The 20,113-nt window shown below is 42.5% G+C and overlaps 1 protein-coding gene across 2 annotated transcripts in view; it reads right to left on the bottom strand.

Annotated features, from left to right (window-relative positions):
- Positions 1-8,751: 8,751 nt before the first annotated feature.
- LOC147889519 (ran guanine nucleotide release factor, putative (Mog1/PsbP/DUF1795-like photosystem II reaction center PsbP family protein)) overlaps positions 8,752-20,113 on the bottom strand; it is a 54,388-nt gene continuing 43,026 nt past the window's right edge. For both annotated transcript variants that reach the window (XM_087391658.1, XM_087391661.1), the window contains exon 7: positions 8,752-9,461. In XM_087391658.1, coding sequence (XP_087247784.1) covers positions 9,320-9,461 — 142 coding nt within the window. In that variant the 3' untranslated portion in view covers positions 8,752-9,319. The remainder of the gene's footprint in view (positions 9,462-20,113) is intronic.

Below are 20,113 nucleotides of genomic sequence, written 5' to 3'. Positions count from 1 at the left end.
TCAGTTGAATTTCGTTATGATAAAGAGTTAGTTGTTGTGGTTCATGCCCTTAAACTATAGAAGAACTATCTTATGGGTTTTGAGTTACTCAATAAGACCGATCACCAGAGAGTCTTAGACCTAGCCTTACTCAGCTCGGTGATTTTGAATCGACACATTAAATGGGTTGCCTTTATTGACGGCTTTAAACCAATGATCTAGTACCAACCAAGTAAAGACAATGTAGTTGCCAATGCACTGAGCCGACAACCTAGCATACATAATATCTCAATCATTGAGGGCAATAGTTTCGAGCCTATGAAGGAGGCCTATGCCACTGATCAAGACTTTTGAGATTTGGCACAAAATTAAGCAAGCCAATGGTACCCCTATTGCCTCATACTCCATTCATGATGACTATTCTCAAAAAGTGCTTGTGCATCACTGCATCATTTTTTCGGTGCATCAACTACCCTACATCAGACATAGAGGTGTTGCTACGATGTAATAGACTGTAATTCTAGATTTTTTCTAGCCTAAGCTTAAAGTTGATGTTGCATCTTTTGTTGCACAATGCCTTATTTGCCAAAAAGTCAAGAGCTACAAGGGCAAATGTCAAGGTTTGCTTATCATGTCACCAATCCCTGACGGTCCACGGGAACAGATCTCTATGGACTTCTTTACTATGGCTATCTCAGGTTTTAATATGATTTGGACTATCATTGATAGATTTAGCAAACATGTTTATTTTATTCCTTGTAAGAAGACTTTGACTACCATTCAGGTTACTCATCTGTTCCTCAAGCACATCTTTGTACACCATGGCCTTCAGAAAATAATCATGTAAGACTGGGACATTCAATTTTGTAGTAACTTCTAGACCGCACTCTTTGACAATCTTGGTACAAAGTTAGACTTGTCCACCGCTTTCATCAGGAGTCCAACAGTCAAATCGAGGTCACACAAAATACTATTTGTGACATGTCACATTGTTACATATCTGGTTAGCTAGGAAAATGAGACAAATATTTACACATTTTACAATTTGCCTACAACACTAAGTACTCTGCCACTATAGGCAAATCTCCATTTCAAATTGTATATGGCAAGACCATCCCTACTCTGTTGACCTATCTTAGGCATCAGGTAGAGGCTACTATGACCGATTCATGATGATTTCTCTAGCATTTTGACTACTGTCCATAAGAACATCGAGCATGCTTATGTTTCCTACAATGCATGAGCAAAAAAGGGTAGAAAGAGAGTTTTATTCATCACTGAAGGTGACCTAGTCATGCTGCCTATTGAGAAGCACCAATTCGGAGTGTTGAGACCCATCCTCCAATTAAGCTTGTCAATAAACCCTATGGTCCCTTTAAGATTTTGAAGCGTATTAATTAAAATGCCTATCGGCTAGAATTACCCCCACATTGGCACATTCACAATTGTTTTCATATGCACTTCTTGAGAGAGTTTTATTCATCACTGAAGGTGACCTAGTCATGCTACCTATTGAGAAGAACCAACTCAAGGGTGTTGAGACCCTAAGCTTGTCAATAAATCCTATGGTCCCTTTAAGATTTTGAAGTGTATTAATGGCAATGCCTATCATCTAGAATTACCCCCACATTGGCACATTCACGACTCTTTTCATATGCACTTCTTGAAACCTTTCCATGGAGACCCACCGACACGACATGTTATAGAGGATGCATCTTTTCTCCAAGGAGAGACTAAGTTATTAAAGCTAGACTGTATCATTGATAGGCAAATCACTCAACAAGACGTGTAAATTCTTATCCATTTATCTTGTTACATTCAAGAATCACCCCATTGAGGATGCTGAGAGGATGCTCGAGCGATTTTTTTGTCAATACTGTGATTTAATGACAACCCTTTTGTCATGCAATTGAGAAAAATTGTGATCGCAAGCAAGAGAGGCTTAAGAGAATTGGAATCATCCCATTAATTTAATCCTTTAGTATTTAGTTGAGTGAGATCTATCATTTTTGTCATGTAGCTGATGCATGTGTGCTTGTTGTTTGTAGTGATGCATGTGTGCTCCTATATGGCTAGATAATATGGCTACAATAGGATGAATGTGTGTCATTGTGTGCACCACTTATGTGATGATTGTATGTGTAGCATGTGTGCACCATCCATGCAATGTTATGTATGTGTGGCATGAGGTACACCATCTGATGGCATGTGTCACATGTGCGCACCATCCATCTATAATTTATTGATTTTGAGTTACTGAAATACTAAAAGGCTAATTATCTATGGTGATTAATTCCAATCTTATTCTATGCTTGAAATATTTCATTATTATTGATTTTGTGAATTTAGGGGAAGAGTAATTGATTTGGCGATGACATTTGGAGAGCACGTTTTGCCATTATTTTTGGCACATAGGCGCAACTCGAATGATGCAATGATGAACTAGGCTAAGCCTAATTTTTGATATTACGAATGCTCATGTACATATTTGAATTTTTGAACATTAGAGGCTAGCGTATTTTTGATATTACGAATGCTCATGTACATATTCAAACTTTTGAACATTAGAGGCTTAGCCTAGGTGTATTAACTAAAGTGGAAAAAGGCAGCTTTATTTGAAAAAAAACAAGCTATTTTGGAAGTGGCTTATGGGGCTTTACCGTAATTCGTGCATAGAGAAGATGTACATGGAGCTTGTATGATTTTTTCTCGAAAGCTATTAAATAAGTGAGAAATCAAATGCATAGGCAATTGAAGGAGAGCACCACTCCTATGAGGGGAGATTGCACCCAGCACACTTGTTCCGTCTCTTTTGTTTGTGAGTTTTTAAAGTTTGTGCGTATTTTCGTATAGTGTTTATTGTGTTTTCAAGGATTTGTAGGTTCATGAGAGTTTCACGTTGCACTTGTACCTTTTGAGCATTTGTAGAATCGTGTGTTAAAACTTACGTGAATTTATGTATGCAAAATTTCTTAGAATACCTTGCAAGCACCCAGTGTCTTTTCCTTCAACCTTCACACATGATTGTTGCAAGTCATGATGGCAGAGCTAGAAGAGCAACAAAGAGACCTTTGACACGAGAGGAGGAGCAGAGGAAGAGGACCGTGCTTATGCAATCCACCCACATTATGAAGAGATGTAAATGATTGTCACTACACCCCTTTAGAACTTGCCGCCCATTATCAAATGAACGATTACCTCATAGTGGATGGATCCTAAGGCCTCACAATGGAATGACATCAAAATATTGGTGTCCACAGAGGATATCTTGACCATCTGTCCAATACATGTAGAGGTAGAGGTAGAGGCAGAGCATTCTCACATTGACGGAAGCCAAGAAGGTGGAGGCACTTAGTGTCTAGTGTTCAGCCTATTGAGCATGATGGAAGATGGAAAATTAGTGACTTTAGGAACCCAAAGATTAGGAGCATGGGCACGCGATATTTACATCGATGTGTATGGCAAAGAGCCTCATCAAAGGGATGTCCGTCTATATCTCACAAAGATGTTATTTTAGCACTTTATGAAAGGATTTCCCTTAGCTTTCTCCTCACACAGTAATAGATGTGTAAGGCCTCACACAGATGTCACAATAACACAAGGGATGCTCTCAGATGCATTGGTCGGAGCATGAGAGACAATGGAGGAGTAATTGCAAAGGCTTTGTAAAGTAGTACTACGGGAAGGACGGGATGGAGGAACTGGTGCAGAGAGAGTAGTTACAGGATTTCTCCAAAGGGAGGAGGAAGGAAGTGAGAAGTGGAATCATGTACACTATGAGGGGGATGAAAGACAGATGGACCGGAGTATTGATCATCAGGGGAAAGTCTATATACTGGAGGAATAGATGGAGCAAGGGAGGAGTCGGATAGTTCTTCAAAAGTCTCGCGATCGCGAGTATGGAAGCTACAATGAAAGCTGTGACTCCGACCTCTTGACTGGAACTGCGGCCAATTGTAGGGGCATAAACTTTAGGAAGAGGTGGCTCTTCCGGAGGCTCTGCATCATCAAAACTATTGTAGGAACTCTAAAGGTCCCTGCTTTGCATTCCCGGCTGCATGCCAATATTGCCATACATCATGTTATGCATTGCGGGCTGCATATTCCCAGATACATTGCATTGCATCCATGGCTGAAAACCCAGAGGGTAATTTCCAAGCATTCCTTGACCATCATTAACTTGATGAGAACAAAGCACATCTTGAGGAGATTCAATGGCTAAAGAACACAATGATAAATGACGTGGCATAGGACACTTGGTCATGCCTCAAGCTACACAATTAGGTGATGCATGTGGATCTTTACCTCACATCTTGTATATATAGGCTAATAATTGTTGGAGAGAAAATAAGAATAGATACATATTTTGTTTGTGCTCTATGCTGATTGGCTTGAAAACATTTGAAGAGGTGGAAGTTAGTTTTCTTCTTGTCAGCCATACCCATGAAGACATAAATTAAACTTTTAGTGTTATCTCTAAAGAGTTGAAGTCAAGGGATGTTTTGACTATGATGGATATGTTATATCAAATTGGAAACAAATTAGATTTTCTCGAAAAGGAAGAATTAAAAGTAGCTACCATAGAAAGGATGGTAAATAGGAGATGATTCATAGAGGCATATTCAAAACAAGGCGATGATGCACTAATAGGGAAGACAAATACAAACTACTTCTGGTTTAACATGCATGATGATGTCTAGAAATGTAATGGAAGCACTACTAAATGTATGGAGATCATTTATGGATTGATCCATATGCTTTATTAGAATGATTGAGTCCATTGGAGGAAACTACATTTGTTCTCAAAAAAACAAAGCACCCGACATAGATTAAATGAAATGCTTGCAAACCTTTCTTCCACATGTTGGATGTATGATGCAAAAATGTCCTGAGCAAAAATATGGAGATAATCAAGTCAAATGAAACACTTCTTGAATATCTAAAATGACAAGAAATTTTAATAATGAGTGGGCCAAAGCAAGCTTGGGTGTAACCATTTTTTTAAGGTTCAAGGCATTTGTTGTATATAGCTAACTTGCCCGACCCATAACTTATGCATTGCTCAAAGGAATTTGACAGGCTTGGATTTCTAAACAATAGTACCCATTCCAAAACTTGAATATGTGACAAAGATATGGATGAATAAAGCCAAGTGCTAAGATGTAGGAAAAACATGTTCAAAGAAATTAAGAATTCTCTTTCATGGGTGAGCATGTGAGAGGTATTTTGTGCATGCCTAAGGTCACTTTGTCCTCTAGAGATGCGCCGACTCTTGGGATGAGATCCAAGTGCCATAGGAGGGATTGTTGGTTCCTTCATCTTCAAGGTGCCTGATTGTATTGATGTCAAATATTTAGAATATCTAGTTTACACACACAAGAAGTGTGATTCAGGAGATTTTTAGACTCTTGCTTTGTCTGTCACAAGATTGGACACTTTGCCCACAATTTTTTGAAAGGGGTACCTCCCGTCATTTATGTATCCCCTCACATGATACCTCCACAGCATGACACCAATTACTAGCTACATATCACTTTTTCTTTGTAGCTATGAGGATACCATTTCTCGAGTACACAAATGATGAGCTCTGTGACACACTTTAGCTGCACATCATGATGACATCTTTTGACTGGATTTACTCATGATGGCAGTCCAAGATTTTCCTCGCTTCTTGCCATGATTGCAAGATCATCTAAACTTTTTTCACCTGGATCTTCAATGGGATGTTATGCAATATGATCCTATTCATGTTCCAACTAGTGGGGCACCCCATGATTTATCCTCATCATCGAGTACCCCTTTGAGCCTTCATGATTCTCCATCGATCGATACCAAATATTACCTTCGGGCATCTTTTCACTTCTTGATGCTATAGAGAATTCTCCCCCTCTTATTGTCACATCATTTGAGGTGCAATCTCGTTCTTCATCGACATGTCACTAGGCCTTATATTTTTTTATTTGTGCTTATCACCAGCATTGCTAAAGCAATAGATCTTAGCATATATATATGTTGGATTTGGGCATGTGTCTTGAAGCTCCATCTTGTGCTTCTTCGACACCATCTTTCGCGACCTCTTATTTTCATGCCCCTACACTTCGGGAGCCTCTTGACTTCCTTGTCCTCCTTTGGGTGGAGTGGTACTTTCTTTAGAGGTGGGGGCACACCCCTCACCTCAGTCATCATCGACATGGATCTGCATGTCATCCACATATCCTCATCGGCCAACATTATCCCCTTGAGACACATTTACGTATCCCTTGTACCTTGTATTTCATTCTATTCATTTTCACATTCCAAGGACGGAATGTACTTCAGAGATGGGGGCATGTTAACAAATTTATGGGTTAGCAAATTTGCCATACATGTCACATTCTAGCTAGGCTTCTATGCACATGTTGCTCCACCTTTGTATTACATTTTCTTGTACACATAGCACATGGTTTGGACCGTATGATAGTGGCATGATGGACATATCTACATCCCATTGGTTGCAATCCATGTGACCTCTCATTATATGACACATGGCATAGAGGCTACCCTCTTTGATCCATATATTGAGAGCTAGGTGATGAGAGTACTCATTCCCTTAGCCCTAGTTGGAATCCACTCTCTGTGTCCTTGTGTTAACATGAGTGCTTGTGTTCGTCTCATGTGTGAGCTCCTTTGATGTGAGAGACTTGAGGTGGCTTATGTGCATCAAGCCTTGGTTGAGGATCCTCACATGATGCAATGTGGTTTAGAGTAGAAGAGTGTCTCTAGTGGCATTTCTTTCTCCTTTCTTAAGGGTTCTTCATGTGCTTGGGTTCTCTGAGTGAAACATATGGATGGCATACCCCAATTACCCCCTTCTTGGAGACTCGATCTACCCAATTTTGTACATACTTGAGCAAATGTGCCATACTTGAATAGGACATTGGATCTCATAACCATAATATAGAACAAACTTTCCCTTGAGTGACACAAAACACATGGGTCAACCAATTTGTATGCATGACTTGCACATCATGAGAGACCGATGTATGGCATTGCCCTCCTTTAGAGTTTCCCACCGAAAGGGTATAAACTAAATAACCTCATCAACATTCTACCCCTATGCACCCTATAGGCTTTATCCAAGTTAAAGTCCTTATCTGACTTTACAAGCAAATACAAAATAAAATGAAAGATATGGGATCATCTCACGATTAAACAAATATTGAATAGATAAATTATGTGGATATATTTCATTTTGTGAATGGGCGTGACATGTTGCACAATTGGAGAATTCATCAAATCAAATTCCAAAACCGAGAGAGTGGTCAAAGTTAAACCAACCACATGAAAAGTTAGGCCATAACAATGCCACTAAATTGAGATAAGAGACTCGATGCTTTCCTAACCACTATCAATTGGTGTATGCCATCACACAAACTCCATCCATCACTACTAGCACCTAGCAGGAAGTTGTAGCAAAGTGGGATGACCTTTTTAATGAAAATAAATATACAAAAAATAAGCCTTTAAAATTACATAAGAAACGACTATTGGGTATTTTAAGGCATGACGAGACAAAAAAACAAAATACGCTAACCAAAATGTAGCTATGTTCATGCCTTGGGAGCCACTGAACACCAATGCTCACTCTCATCTCAAAACACACAAAGAGGCCAAACCCCATATCCCACAATTCCAAGTTTTCCACCATTCACAAAAGCATAAGCCCATTGTTCCAAGAGGCTTAACCACGATCAATTAAGCTCCCTTTAAGTGCAATAAACCACCAAGGTACCTTCTTGGTGAAGAACCCAGATTTTATATACATGCAATTCTAACAAGACAAGAACTTGAGGATATGGTTGATACCTAGGATTAAATTGTCATTGTTATGTCGGAGGAGTTGAAAAGAGAAAACTTTAGACCTAAACACACAATGACTATATTGGTTAATAATATTTACTTTATTTGAAACTTTTCACTGTCTTATCAATGGGCTTCAAAGAAGACCTAAGGCAAGCACAAAGTAAGAATAATACAATAAAGTAAAGACCCGCCAAGACCACAAAGAGAAGCCCAGCCTTGCTTCTTCTAAAGCAAGGCTGGATTAAATTGTCATTGTTATGTCGGAGGAGTTGAAAAGAGGAAACTTTAGACCTAAACACAGTGACTATATTGGTTAATAATATTTACTTTATTTGAGACTTTCCATTGTCTTATCAATGGGCTTCAAAGAAGACCTAAGGCAAGCACAAAGTAAGTATAATACAATAAAGTAAGGACCCGCCAAGACCACAAAGAGAAGCCCAGCCTTGCTTCTAGAAGAGGAGCAATTCAACACTAGTGAAGATCAATCATACATATGGAGACGTGTGATACAGATGTATGGGGCGGACAAGCATTTCATACCAGTCCAACTAGTATGTGGAGCATGCATGACTTGCCCTTGAAAGTCTATATTAGCATTTGTGTTTGACACACAGGAAAAGAAATACCATTCAAAAGCCATCAAGTCTCTAGTTTCATCCTTGGTCAAAAACTAGTATCCAAAGGAGATCAATATTTTTTAGTTTTATATGATTTGAAAATAAATTCCAAAAAGTAAAAATCACCCTTCTATAGGGGTGATGCAAAATGAATATGTTTCCATGTTACACTGCAAAAAGCACAAATGAGGAGCCTAATCTGTTAGCCATATTAATAAAGAACCAAGTAGATCAAAGGCCCCATATTTGGAGTCCATCAATAACATGACTGCCCCCACTTGCTTTGTTCTTTTTTTAAAAAAATCCAGAGTAACGTTGGACAAAAAATTAGATCCAGTGTACTCCCCAAAAAGTTTAATACAACATCGTCCGAGCAACCACTAGAAGAGACATAATGCCACGCAATATTTGAGATTGATAAATGTGTTCTATAACTATCCAAGTGTTGGCTCGAAAGAGTGAGAGTGCCTATGTAAACATCCTCTATCCTGATCCTGAATATACACTAACATGTCCCTAAAAAGGTCAGTGTATTATTCACAAGAGCATAAGAAACATCCACACAGATGGAAATAATCTTCAACCACTCTTGAGGACTGCTTAATTTGAATAGTGGATCCATACCCAAGAATGATATAAAACCTTCACAGGAGGAAATATATAGAAGCCTCTTTTTTTTCATCTGTTCTCACCCATTGAAGCATAACCGATCTCTCATTCAAGCATGATTTTCCTTCTCTGACTAGTTTTCTCTGAGTGGGTTCTCTCTCTATTCTCCAAAATTGTATTACTGTTTTCTGACCATAGATTCTCGACCCTCCCATAAACATTTCCTGCTTCAAGCTGACTACCACTCTCATTGCAAGAGCGCCAATTTCTTAGCAACCAAAGAGGGACCAGTCACGAATTTTGAAAGTAGCAAGCACTAGTCGAAAAATTTCCTTGGCTGGCATGACTCCAGCCACTTCAGCAGGAATAGCAGCTCCAGGGCCCACAATATTTGCACTTTCGCTACGCTCGCTGAAAGGAAATGTACACAGACATACAAATGAGTTGAATAAAAACAATTCTTCTTTTTAACACTAACTGTTTGTTTCAGAATTCACTTTAATTTTTTGTTAAACTATCAAAAAGTGCAGGTGACAGCATTGAGGAAAGGCCTATTCCATCAAACACAACTACTGCATCAATGTCATTTTCTGCTTCTACAAGAAGTAGAGTCCATTGATCATGTCAGGTCTCTTAACGACTTCAGGTACCTCCTACCAAGTTAGCACCAAGGGGCAATAACTGTACCTGGAAAAAGGCCACCTGTTAGCCCAGTTATCACGCGTCAACATCTTTGCCACTCATGGCAGAGGAGACGGTGCCTCCCACTTGCTCACATAGTAAAAGTTCAATCTTATCTTGTCACAACTAGGACACAACAAAGTTCAATCTTATCTTGTCAAAATTACCGGGCTAGCTCCTAACACCACATATCAGGTAGACGTGACATAAGTCGGAAGACTTCCTACTTGACAAAGCTAGATTGAAGTTGTGGTGCTAATGACACCGCTACTTACATAACCTCACCTTGAGTCACCCACCTCCCAAACAGTTGTTACCCATGGAGTGTCCCATAATCAACACCAATGGCACCGTTCCTTACATGACCTCACGTAAAGTCACCCAGCTCCCGAACCATTGTCATCCATGGACATAGGTACCACAAATGTCAAAAAGAAGGGGGGTCTCGCCCTTTCTTCATGATTGTTTCTTATATGTGCTCAGAATGCCTTCACATACGATTTCAATAACTATGCATATTTCTTATCTTAGTTAGTTGGATCTTGATAGTGAATAAGCAGGCATGAGCTTCTACTAGAAATGGTCCAACATTATGGATATTGAACTTGGAAATGGCTGAGCAACCATGGATGCAGTATGCCATGAAGCTCTCCACTGCCCAACATTTCCTTAAGAATGGAATTTTTCCTGTGCAAGTCTGCTAAGCTATTCTAGATCCATAACTAACCCCGAGTGCACTCATAAAACCCTCCGGCCGGTCGCCAGTGTGCCCAATTTCCTCCCGGGAATTGGCTCCCGATGCCGATTCCCTACTCCTACAGAATCCAATGCTCATAATAAGCAGTTGGGAGAGCTGCAGTACACACTATCTCAAAAGAATAATATGAAAACAAGATAACAGGAGTGTGCTCATAAAACCCTTGAACACACATTGGAGTTAGGTTGTCTCTTGTAGATAATTGCATCCACCCTGGAGTCCAGTGCTGTATAACAGCTGCTGTAGCATGTTTAACATTTGTTCAGGAAATTCACATGTTAAACCAGTCAAGTTCTCTTTCTTAAATCAAGTATCTTCCCCCAGCATTCATTTATCCATGCTTACACATCAAACCTGAACATGCATAGCCACAAGGGTGAGAACCGACTTGATGAACACTTTACGATTGATCTTTAAAATTCCATGGTGCTCTTAAGTGCTTGTGGAGTTGCTTCACTCCGGCTTTTGTAAAAATTAGGCAGTTTGCTTGTTATAGACTTGGCATACAGCCTATACAGCTGGTCGCAGCTGTCTGTATAGCTGTGTATGGGTTGTTTCTGGATGTGCTTGGGCTGCTTCTGCTGCTGCAGTTGCTGTCCGGGCTGCAAGTAGCTGTGTGAGACTCCTTCAGCCGAGTGCCTCCTGTTTAGAGCAATTTCTCCAAAACTGTGTGTCCTTGCAGGTTCTCTTCATGAGGCCTTTCTCTGGACGTTCTGAAGTTCATGGCTTGTGCTGGACTGCTTTCAGAGGGTGGCTTTTATATCAAATGAAGAGGAACTGTGAAAGGAGAGAATACATTTGCCCAAAATGGAAGAGTGATATAGGTACTGTGAAAAATCCTGAAATATAAAACTCAGATTAAGTCAGAGTGACACGTGGCAAAGTTTCACATGTATGGTGCAATTTTTTACAAGTGCATGTCGAAATTCTACAGATTGAACCCTACCAAGAGACTAGGACTGAAAATACTGGCGGTTACACTAGTTGTAACTTAGTACTAACTCATTATTATGTCCCGTGAGGGTATTACTATTCAATCTATTGTTCGGCATTATCCCAACATCTTGCACTTGAGGATTAACCATAGTAGAATAAAGCTTCAATTTATTGGCTCATACACAATAGAAGTGTGCTTTGCAGTTTTGTGGCAGAATTCAGCTAGACATATCCTTCGTAGTCAAGATTGTAAAAGTCTTGAAGAGCCATATTATGGACATGTAGGATCCTTCATGTTTTCCTCTTGGATGAGGTGGACACAATCGTTGGAAATGATACTGCATTTGCAAGCTGTTAGAATTATTGATAAATTCTACGCAGTGACCAATATAATGTCAATAAGTGGGTTAGGGGCACTTTTCCTTCATTTAGAGGTTTTTCCCCGTAACCACAGTTAATTCACTAACTACGGTTAGTGAAGGATAAGGTTTGTCACTTAGACAAAACCTTATCCCCCCTTTGTATTGCTTCACTCTCTTCTATTGCATATTCGACGTTCAGCTTACACTTTCATGTTTCCTGCTCTCTCTCTTTTCCATCATTTGGTATCAGAGTCTTGTCAAGCTCCTGCCTCCTGCATCCTGCTCCCTGCTCACTAATCCCACCTCGAGCTTCATCATCTCCGTACAACACCCACACACGTGCAGCAGCTTTGTCCGTACAGACGTATGGATTCCGTACCTGCACGCGACTGCTGTGAAGCCGTTCCCCTGCTCCAAGTGCCACAACCTGCTGTCTGTATGTGTGCCTGTCCGTACATTGAACCGTACAACAGGCGCCAACTGTCCGTACCTACTGCTCGTCCGTGTTGTGAGCCGTTTGGCCATACACACAACCTACTGGCTGCTTGGTAGTACACCGCTTCAAAGCTATTCGACGTACTACGGTCCGTATGTGCTCGTACTGCGCAGGAAGGCTGACCGTACATCCGCACACAGGTGCGCAGGCAACTCCTGTTCCAACAGTAGCTAGGTCGTCCATACGGAAGCAACTCCCGTTCCAATAGCAGCCAGTTCGTCCATACATCCGTACGGCGTCTGTCTATACTGCGCTGCTGTCCATACAGCCACCAGCAGACACAAGGTGCAGGTACTTCTATTTTTGCAGCAGGTAATATTTGGCAGGCACATTGCATTTTTTGGGACAAAAATCTGGGGCTTCTGGTTGCAATTTCTGGCAAGAAATTCTTGGGGCTCTTGCAATTGGATTGCAATTTTGCAGTGAAAGAGCAATTTGGGAGCTTTGTAGGCTTGTTGGACTCAATTTGAGTCACATTTGAGCATTTGGGAATTTTTTGCAGATATTTTACTCTGGTGCATTTTGAGACATTGTTTGGCAAAGCAGATTTTTTGGTAGATTTGAGCATATTCTTTGAATTGTGCATTTTGCAAAATTTGAAGCTTTTCATGGATTTGCCCCAATTTCAACTCAATTTCACCTCAAAATTTGGGGCTTTGGTTTTGCACTGCAAATTCTTGCATAATTGGGACATTTAGTTAATTTGCCTTCTTTTGGATGCAATTTCCTTGAAGAAATTGGGGCTTTTGGCATTCTAATGCAATTTGGCAGTGTACAAGCATGTACAAGCATTTTGGGACTGTTGCAATCAATTTTGGGCTCATTTTGAGTGACTTTGGAGAGCATTTGCAGGATAATTAAGTGCATTTTGAGCCTTTGATAGGCTGTGAAAGTATTTGTCACTGTGGGCAGATTTTTCTTTGCAGATGTTACTTGTGCATTTTACATCCCAGAAAGGGATTTTACTTGGTCAGTTTGCTGTATTTTTTGAGATTATCTGGTGAAAATGGCTTAGAACAACCCCAATGAGGTGTTCGGAGTTCTCACACAGGAGGATAAGTTGAATGGCACCAACTACTCCTAGTGGAGTTTCATGGTTCGCAATATCTTGGTTGGCAGACATCTTTGGGAATCGGGATTATGTCAATGGAGATGAAGCAAGACCAGATACAGCGGCTACACCTGTCACTCCTACAGCTGGAGGCAGGGGTAGAGGTGCAAATGCATCACTAGTAGTTGAAGCAGCCGCTCCAGGAGCTCCCACAACAGAGCAGAAAAGATGGGACTCTAGAGATGCACAAGCTCTTTCAATAATTTCTCTTTCTGTCAAGAGGTTCATTATACCTCATATTCGGTCATGCATGACATCTATGGCAGCTTGGGAGATACTAGAGAGTATGTTTGCAGCAAGAAATGATGCCAAAGTTTCCTTTCTAAAGAGAGAGCTTTCCCATATGCATATGGATGAGGGAGATTCCATGAATTCTCACCTCACAAAGCTTCAGGACTTAAGGGAACAGTTGCTAAATATTGATGAAGTCATTCCGAATTCAGAGATGATCACCACCACTCTGAACTCTCTTCCTAAGTCCTATCTCGGTTTCCACACCTCGTTGCATTTGTCATTGATGGGGAGGGCAGCAATCCTCTCTCTTTTCATGAGTTGGTAGGACTTCTGTTGTTGCAGGAGGAGCAGACACGCAAAAATATGGCAACCCGGGCTGGCGAGCATGCCATGCTTTCCAAGTTCAAGCCCAAGGGTAAAGGGCAGCAAAAGCCACATGCCAATCAGCCCACAAATCAGTATAAAGTGGACAGCCCTCTTATGAGTCAAAGGGTGATGCAAATAAGCAGAAAAAGAAGGGCATCTATCATTATTGCAAGAAGCCAGGTCATTATATTGGAGAATGCAAGAAGCGCATAGCCAAAGAGAAGAAAAGGGATTCCGGTATGGCTGTGTCAGATGCATCAGCTCCACATTCTCATGATGGGGGAGATGTTGCAACCAACTTTGTGGAAGAGCACTACGCCTTTCTGTCTTGCACTTAAGATTTTTCAGTGGGTAGTTCAGATGCTACAGCCACTAATGATGATGACCCATATGCTTTCTTGACTTGCAGTTATGATCCTTCAAAGGATGCATGCTCTCTTAGTGTCAATGAGACACTTCATACTTGGTATTTTGACAGTGGTGCTTCAAAGCACATCACTTCCAAGAAGAGTCTGTTTGTATCTTTGCATCCTCCACCCACCAAAAAGAAGATGACTTGTGCGAATAATTCTTGTTATTCAGTGTGTGGAGTGGGAGACATTATTCTCACATCCACTGATGGCACAGATTTCAGAATTTCAGATGTTCTCTATGTGCCAGGCATAAAGAAGAATTTGCTTTCAGTGTCCTCACTCAATAGAGGAGGATTTCAGGTTGTTTTTTATGATGACAAGTGTGCAGTCATAGACAAAGAGAATGACTATGCTTTGAAGCTGTCTAGCACTTTGTATCGGGGTCTTTTTCAGCTTGATCTATATGAAAAAAGATCCGATCTTGCATTATCAGTTAGCACTCCCACTGCTGCGATGCGGTATGGGCACATGAGCTATGGCAGCTTAATGACACTTCAGAGGCATGATATGGTTAATGCATTGCCTCCTTTGAAGTCGCCTCCTCCACATGCATGTGAAGGTTGCATCCTTGGCAAGATGCATAGACTTCCCTTCAAGAAGGATGGTGCAGTGAAAGCTACACGAAAATTACAGCTTATTCACAGTGATGTCTGCAGTCCCATGAGGACACCTGCTTTTGGGGGTTCTCTCTATTTTGTTACATTCATAGATGACTTCACCAACTACACTTGGGTCTATGGTCTCAAGGCAAAATCAAAAGTGTTTATGCATTTCAAACACTTTGTGGCTATGGCTGAGAATGAGACAGGACTTAAGGTGCAGACACTTCGCACAAATCGAGGGGAAGAGTATATGTCTCACGAATTTGAAACATTTTTGAAGGAGAAAGGCATCACGCATCAGCTTATAGTGAGGCTTACACCTCAACAGAATGGCAAAGCTGAGCAGAAGAATCGCACTGCCATGGAGATGGATAGATGCATGCTCACAAGTAAGAAGTTGCCTCACAGGTTTTGGTTTGAAGGCCTCATGTGTGCCAACTATATTTTGAATCGGGCTCCTACAAAGGCTTTAAAGACAATCACTCCCTATGAGGCATGGCATGGGAGAAAGCCTTCAGTGGACCATTTCAGAGTTTTTGGTTGTGTTGCATATGCCCACGTGCCGGTGGAGTTTAGACACAAGTTGTCAAATAAGGCACTCAAATGCATTTTTGTGGGATATAGTTCACAAAGCAAAGGCTATCGTCTCTACAATCCTGCTACACGCAAGATTTTTGTTAGTAGAGATGTTATGCTCTCTAAAAATTTAGCACATACACATGCTGAATTTCAGATTCCACCTTCGTCAGATGATGTGTTTGAAGGGATGCTTCCTATCGCATTTGGTTCCCCTACTGAAACTCAGAATTTACAGCAATCTCCTCCAGATCCACATGCCCCAATTCAGCCACCGGCCGATTTAGTACCACCTTAGGATGTGGATGAGGTTGTTGGTTGCTTCAGACTCTTAGGGAGAGTAGGCTTGAGGCTCCATTGCCTGGCAGGACTCGTAGTGCAGTAAGGCACGCAAGGGGGGGGCTCTTTCAGTTGAGACAGCTTATGCAGGGACTCTTCTTGATGAAGAGGAGCCTGACTCTTTTGAAGAAGCAAAGGATAATGTGCATTGTGGATGCAAGCCATGCACAATGAGTTGCAGTCCATAGAGAAAAATCAGACCTGGGCTGTTGTGGATTTGCCACCAGGTAAGCATGCCATCGGTACAAAATGGGTTTTCAAGGTCAAATGGAACCCCGATGGGTCCATAGCAAGACTGGTAAAGGATACACTCAGCAAAAGGGCATTGATTATGAGGAGACATTTGCTCCTACATCCAATATGACAACCATCAGAACTGTTATTGGCATGGCTGCACATTTGGATTGGAAAGTCCATCAATTGGACATAAAAACAGTATTTTTAAATGGAGACTTGTTGGAAGAGGTGTATGTAAAACCACCTCCACGCTTTGCGGTATCAGATGATGCACGTAAGGTATGTAAGCTGAATAAAGCTTTATATGGGCTGAAACAGGCTCCCCATGCTTGGTATGCAAAGATAGATGCCTTTTTGTCCAGCGAGGGTTTCAGCAATATTCCAACTGAAAGTACCCTCTACATCAAGAAGGATGGGGGGGAAATCTTGGTCATCATTCTTTATGTAGATGACCTACTACTCACAGGGCCAAATGGTTATAAAATTGCAGATTTCAAGGCTGAATTGAGAGCCACTTTTGACATGTCACATTTGGGCATGTTACATTATTATTTGGGGATCCAATTCATTCAAGAGAGACGTGGTATCATTATGTCTCAATCCAAGTATGTTCAAAAACTCTTGGATAGATTCAGGATGCAAGATTGCAAGCCTATAGCTACTCCCATGGAACCAGGGCTGAGGCTTACAATGTATGATGCACGAGAATCTGTAGATGCCACACTTCGCTATTTTTGGCGCTCGGGGCCCGAGTCTATAAAAGAGGCCCAGGGGGTTCACTTCTCAGTGTGCAGTTGGGAGCAAGTCTCGTTCCCAGGTGCCAGGTCTGTTCCTGAATTGAGTCGCGGACGCGTGCTTGCATCTTAGCGTAGCCCAAGGCCCAGTGGCAGATCCAGAGCTTCACAGCGCCACCTGGTGGTATGGGACACCAGGCTGGTTTGGATCTGATTGGGAGTTCGTGCCAGCAGCTCAGCTCGTGGCTCGGAGGGGACATCTTCTGATTCGGGATCACATCCCGTAGATGTCATGGTTGGGTGGTGAGCAACCTGCTCAGATCTGACGTTGTGTGTGGTTTGTTTGCAGATCACGGGTTTCAGGAGTGCTGGGACGTTTCAGTTGGTATCAGAGCCAGGCTCCAGAGGTAGGAACTTCTGATGCGGGAATTTTTGACGAATTTTTCCTCCAGGTATGCCCAAAATTCGAAATCTGTTGCTGCGTTTTCTGCTGGGTACCTGGGTTAGCAGGGGTGGACAGATGTGGGGGAAAAGGTAGAAGAAAGGAGGGAGAGATTTCGAGATTCCTGAAGGAGCCTGTGAGAGAAGGCGGTAGGAAGCTGGAGAGAGAGCAGAGAAGTAGGAGAGAGAGGCGAAAAGGCTGCGAGGGAGGCGGAGAGGTGATGCCTAGGCTGTACGGAATCAGGCGGGTGCAGGAAGAGGCGCAGTAAGGCAGCGAACAGGCTGTGATCAGCCTGCGTGGAGGGTGCTTTTTTCGAAAAAAGCACCCCCTCCAAAGCTGGGGGAGCTTGGCCTTTTTTGGAAGCAGGGCTTCCTAATAAGGCTGCCCTGCTCCCTATATAGATGGGGCAGGATACCAGCCTACCCACAGCCTCACCTAGTGCCTTGTAGCTGCCCCTCGAGTCGCGTGCCTGCCTGCACCAGCCTGCTTCAGCCTGTCCGTACCTGCGCCAGCCCTGCAACAGCACCGTACAGTTGCGCCAGCCTGCGTCAGCAGCCGTACGCAGCCTGCGTCAGCCATCGCCATCCGTACGGTACCTGCTGCTGCGAACTCTGCCTGCATCAGCACCTCCTGCACCGCGCCTGTACCTGCAGACTGTACGGACGCCGTACAGCCACGTCAGCACTTGTACGGCCTCCGTCAGCACCTGTACGGCCTGCTGACCGTACAGCGACATCGGCAGCTGTTCACCGCAGGATTACGCACGTGTATCGGGTGGCGGGATCAGTGAAATTCGGGGATTCGTGGGCTTCCGGTTCGCGTTTCCAGCATCTCTTTCCGTCGGCATCTCTTGGGACGGTTTCCCTCTGCTCCATTCTCCTTTTTGCGCTTCGGTTCAGTTAGTTACTTCTCTCAGTTTATATTCAAATCAGATTTCAGTTATGTCTGATTCTGCAAATCCCGAGTTCACCATGGGAGAGCAGGATTTGGATTACACTCCTGTGGGAGAGGAGGATCAGGGTCTTTATGATGACCTGATTACAAAAAAGGCCTTCAGTGAATTTACGACTGCTCTAGATGGAAAATTCGAGCAGGTCAATGCAAATCAAACAGGGTTGACACAGCAACTCCAGGGGATTCAAGCAACTCTCACCCTTCTGGCTAGCACTGTGCAGGCACTCATGCATGTGGATGCCATGGCTTCAGTGCTAGGCCCGAATATAACTCCAGACCCTTTTCCGGGCGACCAAAAGTCTAGAACGAAGGAAGTAGTTGACACTTGGTTACACAAGTTGCAGGTACACTTCCAGTTCCACCCATACCCAGATGAGAAGAAGATCCAGCTTGCAGCGGGGTTCATGTCAGGTAAAGCATTGCTATGGTGGAAGGAACTCCAGCCTAAGCCCGATACCTGGACAAATTTTGAAGGGGTCTTCAGGAAGGAGTTCTTGAAGAAGGAGGATGATTACGATATCGTTGGCAAGCTCAAAGCCCTCAATATGTCAAAATTAAACTTGACCTTTGAAGTTTATCTTCAAAGATTTCGGGATCTGCAAACCAGGGCCACTAAGATGGATCCGGTGACCTTGTTAGGTTTCTTCGTGGATGGTTTGCCAGACTCCTACAAGTTGCAAATAAAGAACAACAAATGCACAACGTTGCAAGAGGCCATGACTTATGCATATACGATGATACCATGGCCGGTACCAAAGCAACCGTAGTTTCCGACACGAGTGGAAAGAACAAACGCAAGTTCTTTCAGCATACGACTGGTATTGGGGAGACGAAGTCTACGAACAACGCCTCCAAGAAAAACTTGACTCCAGCCAAGAATGGTAAAGCCCGTTTCCTTCGCACTCTGAGGCTCAAGAAAGAAGGACGATGCTTCTATTGCGAGGAGCGGGGCCACACAAAGAATGAGTGTCCCAAGCGTAAGAACCAAAAGTTGGTGCTTGGACCGAAGCTCCAGGCGGGTCCACGTACCGCAGCCAAGGGAGCGAACCAAGTCGCGATGACAGGTATTTCAATAAATGTCATTACCTGCCCACTCTCTTGTAATTGTACTTTCAATACTTCGTTGTTTGGTTCCCATGATCTTTTCCGAGTTTATGGAGAAGTTATGGACCAACAGGTTCACATTCTCTTTGATCCGGGCAGCTCTCACAATTTTGTTAATTACAAATTTGTGCAGAAGATGGGGCTGTCCACAGTACCTAGCGACCACACCTATGAGGTGCAGCTTCCAGCTGGGAAGCAGTTTTGGGATCGCAAGGTTGAAGCGCTTCCTATCCGGATTCAGGCCTACACGGGAGCTCTTACATGTTATGTTATGCATCTATGTAGACTTGTTGATCGGGATAGAGTGGTTTAAAACCCACAATATTCAGATCGGATGGACGGAGCATACGCCTTCTTTTGTAGATAAGGACACCCAATTTTGTATTCAGTGTGATAAAATTCCCTTTTCTCAGGGGCCTATTGTATCTGCGATGCAGCTTCGGAATATATTAAACAATTCTCATTATGATGTCTATCAGTGTGTTTTGATTCCACTTTCTTCATTTGTTGTTTCTGTAATTAACAAAAATGAATTAAGTGTGTTTGAACACCGTGAATTGAGAATGTTGTTAGATAATTTTAAGGACGTATTCCCAGCTCAACTGCCGGAAGGTTTACCTCCAGAACGGGCAGTAGATCATCGCATAGACTTAGTCCCAGGGGCTCAACCTATCAGTGTACCACCTTATAGGATGAGCCAGGTAGAGGAGGATGAGTTA

The sequence above is a fragment of the Dipteris shenzhenensis genome, chromosome 20 (genome assembly GCF_047967505.1).
Source record: "Dipteris shenzhenensis isolate YYH24624 ecotype China chromosome 20, Dip_SZ_1.0, whole genome shotgun sequence".
NCBI classification, from domain to species: Eukaryota; Viridiplantae; Streptophyta; class Polypodiopsida; order Gleicheniales; family Dipteridaceae; genus Dipteris; species Dipteris shenzhenensis.
Note: the sequence above shows the minus strand (reverse complement) of the source record. Positions and strands in the feature narration are given on the sequence as shown.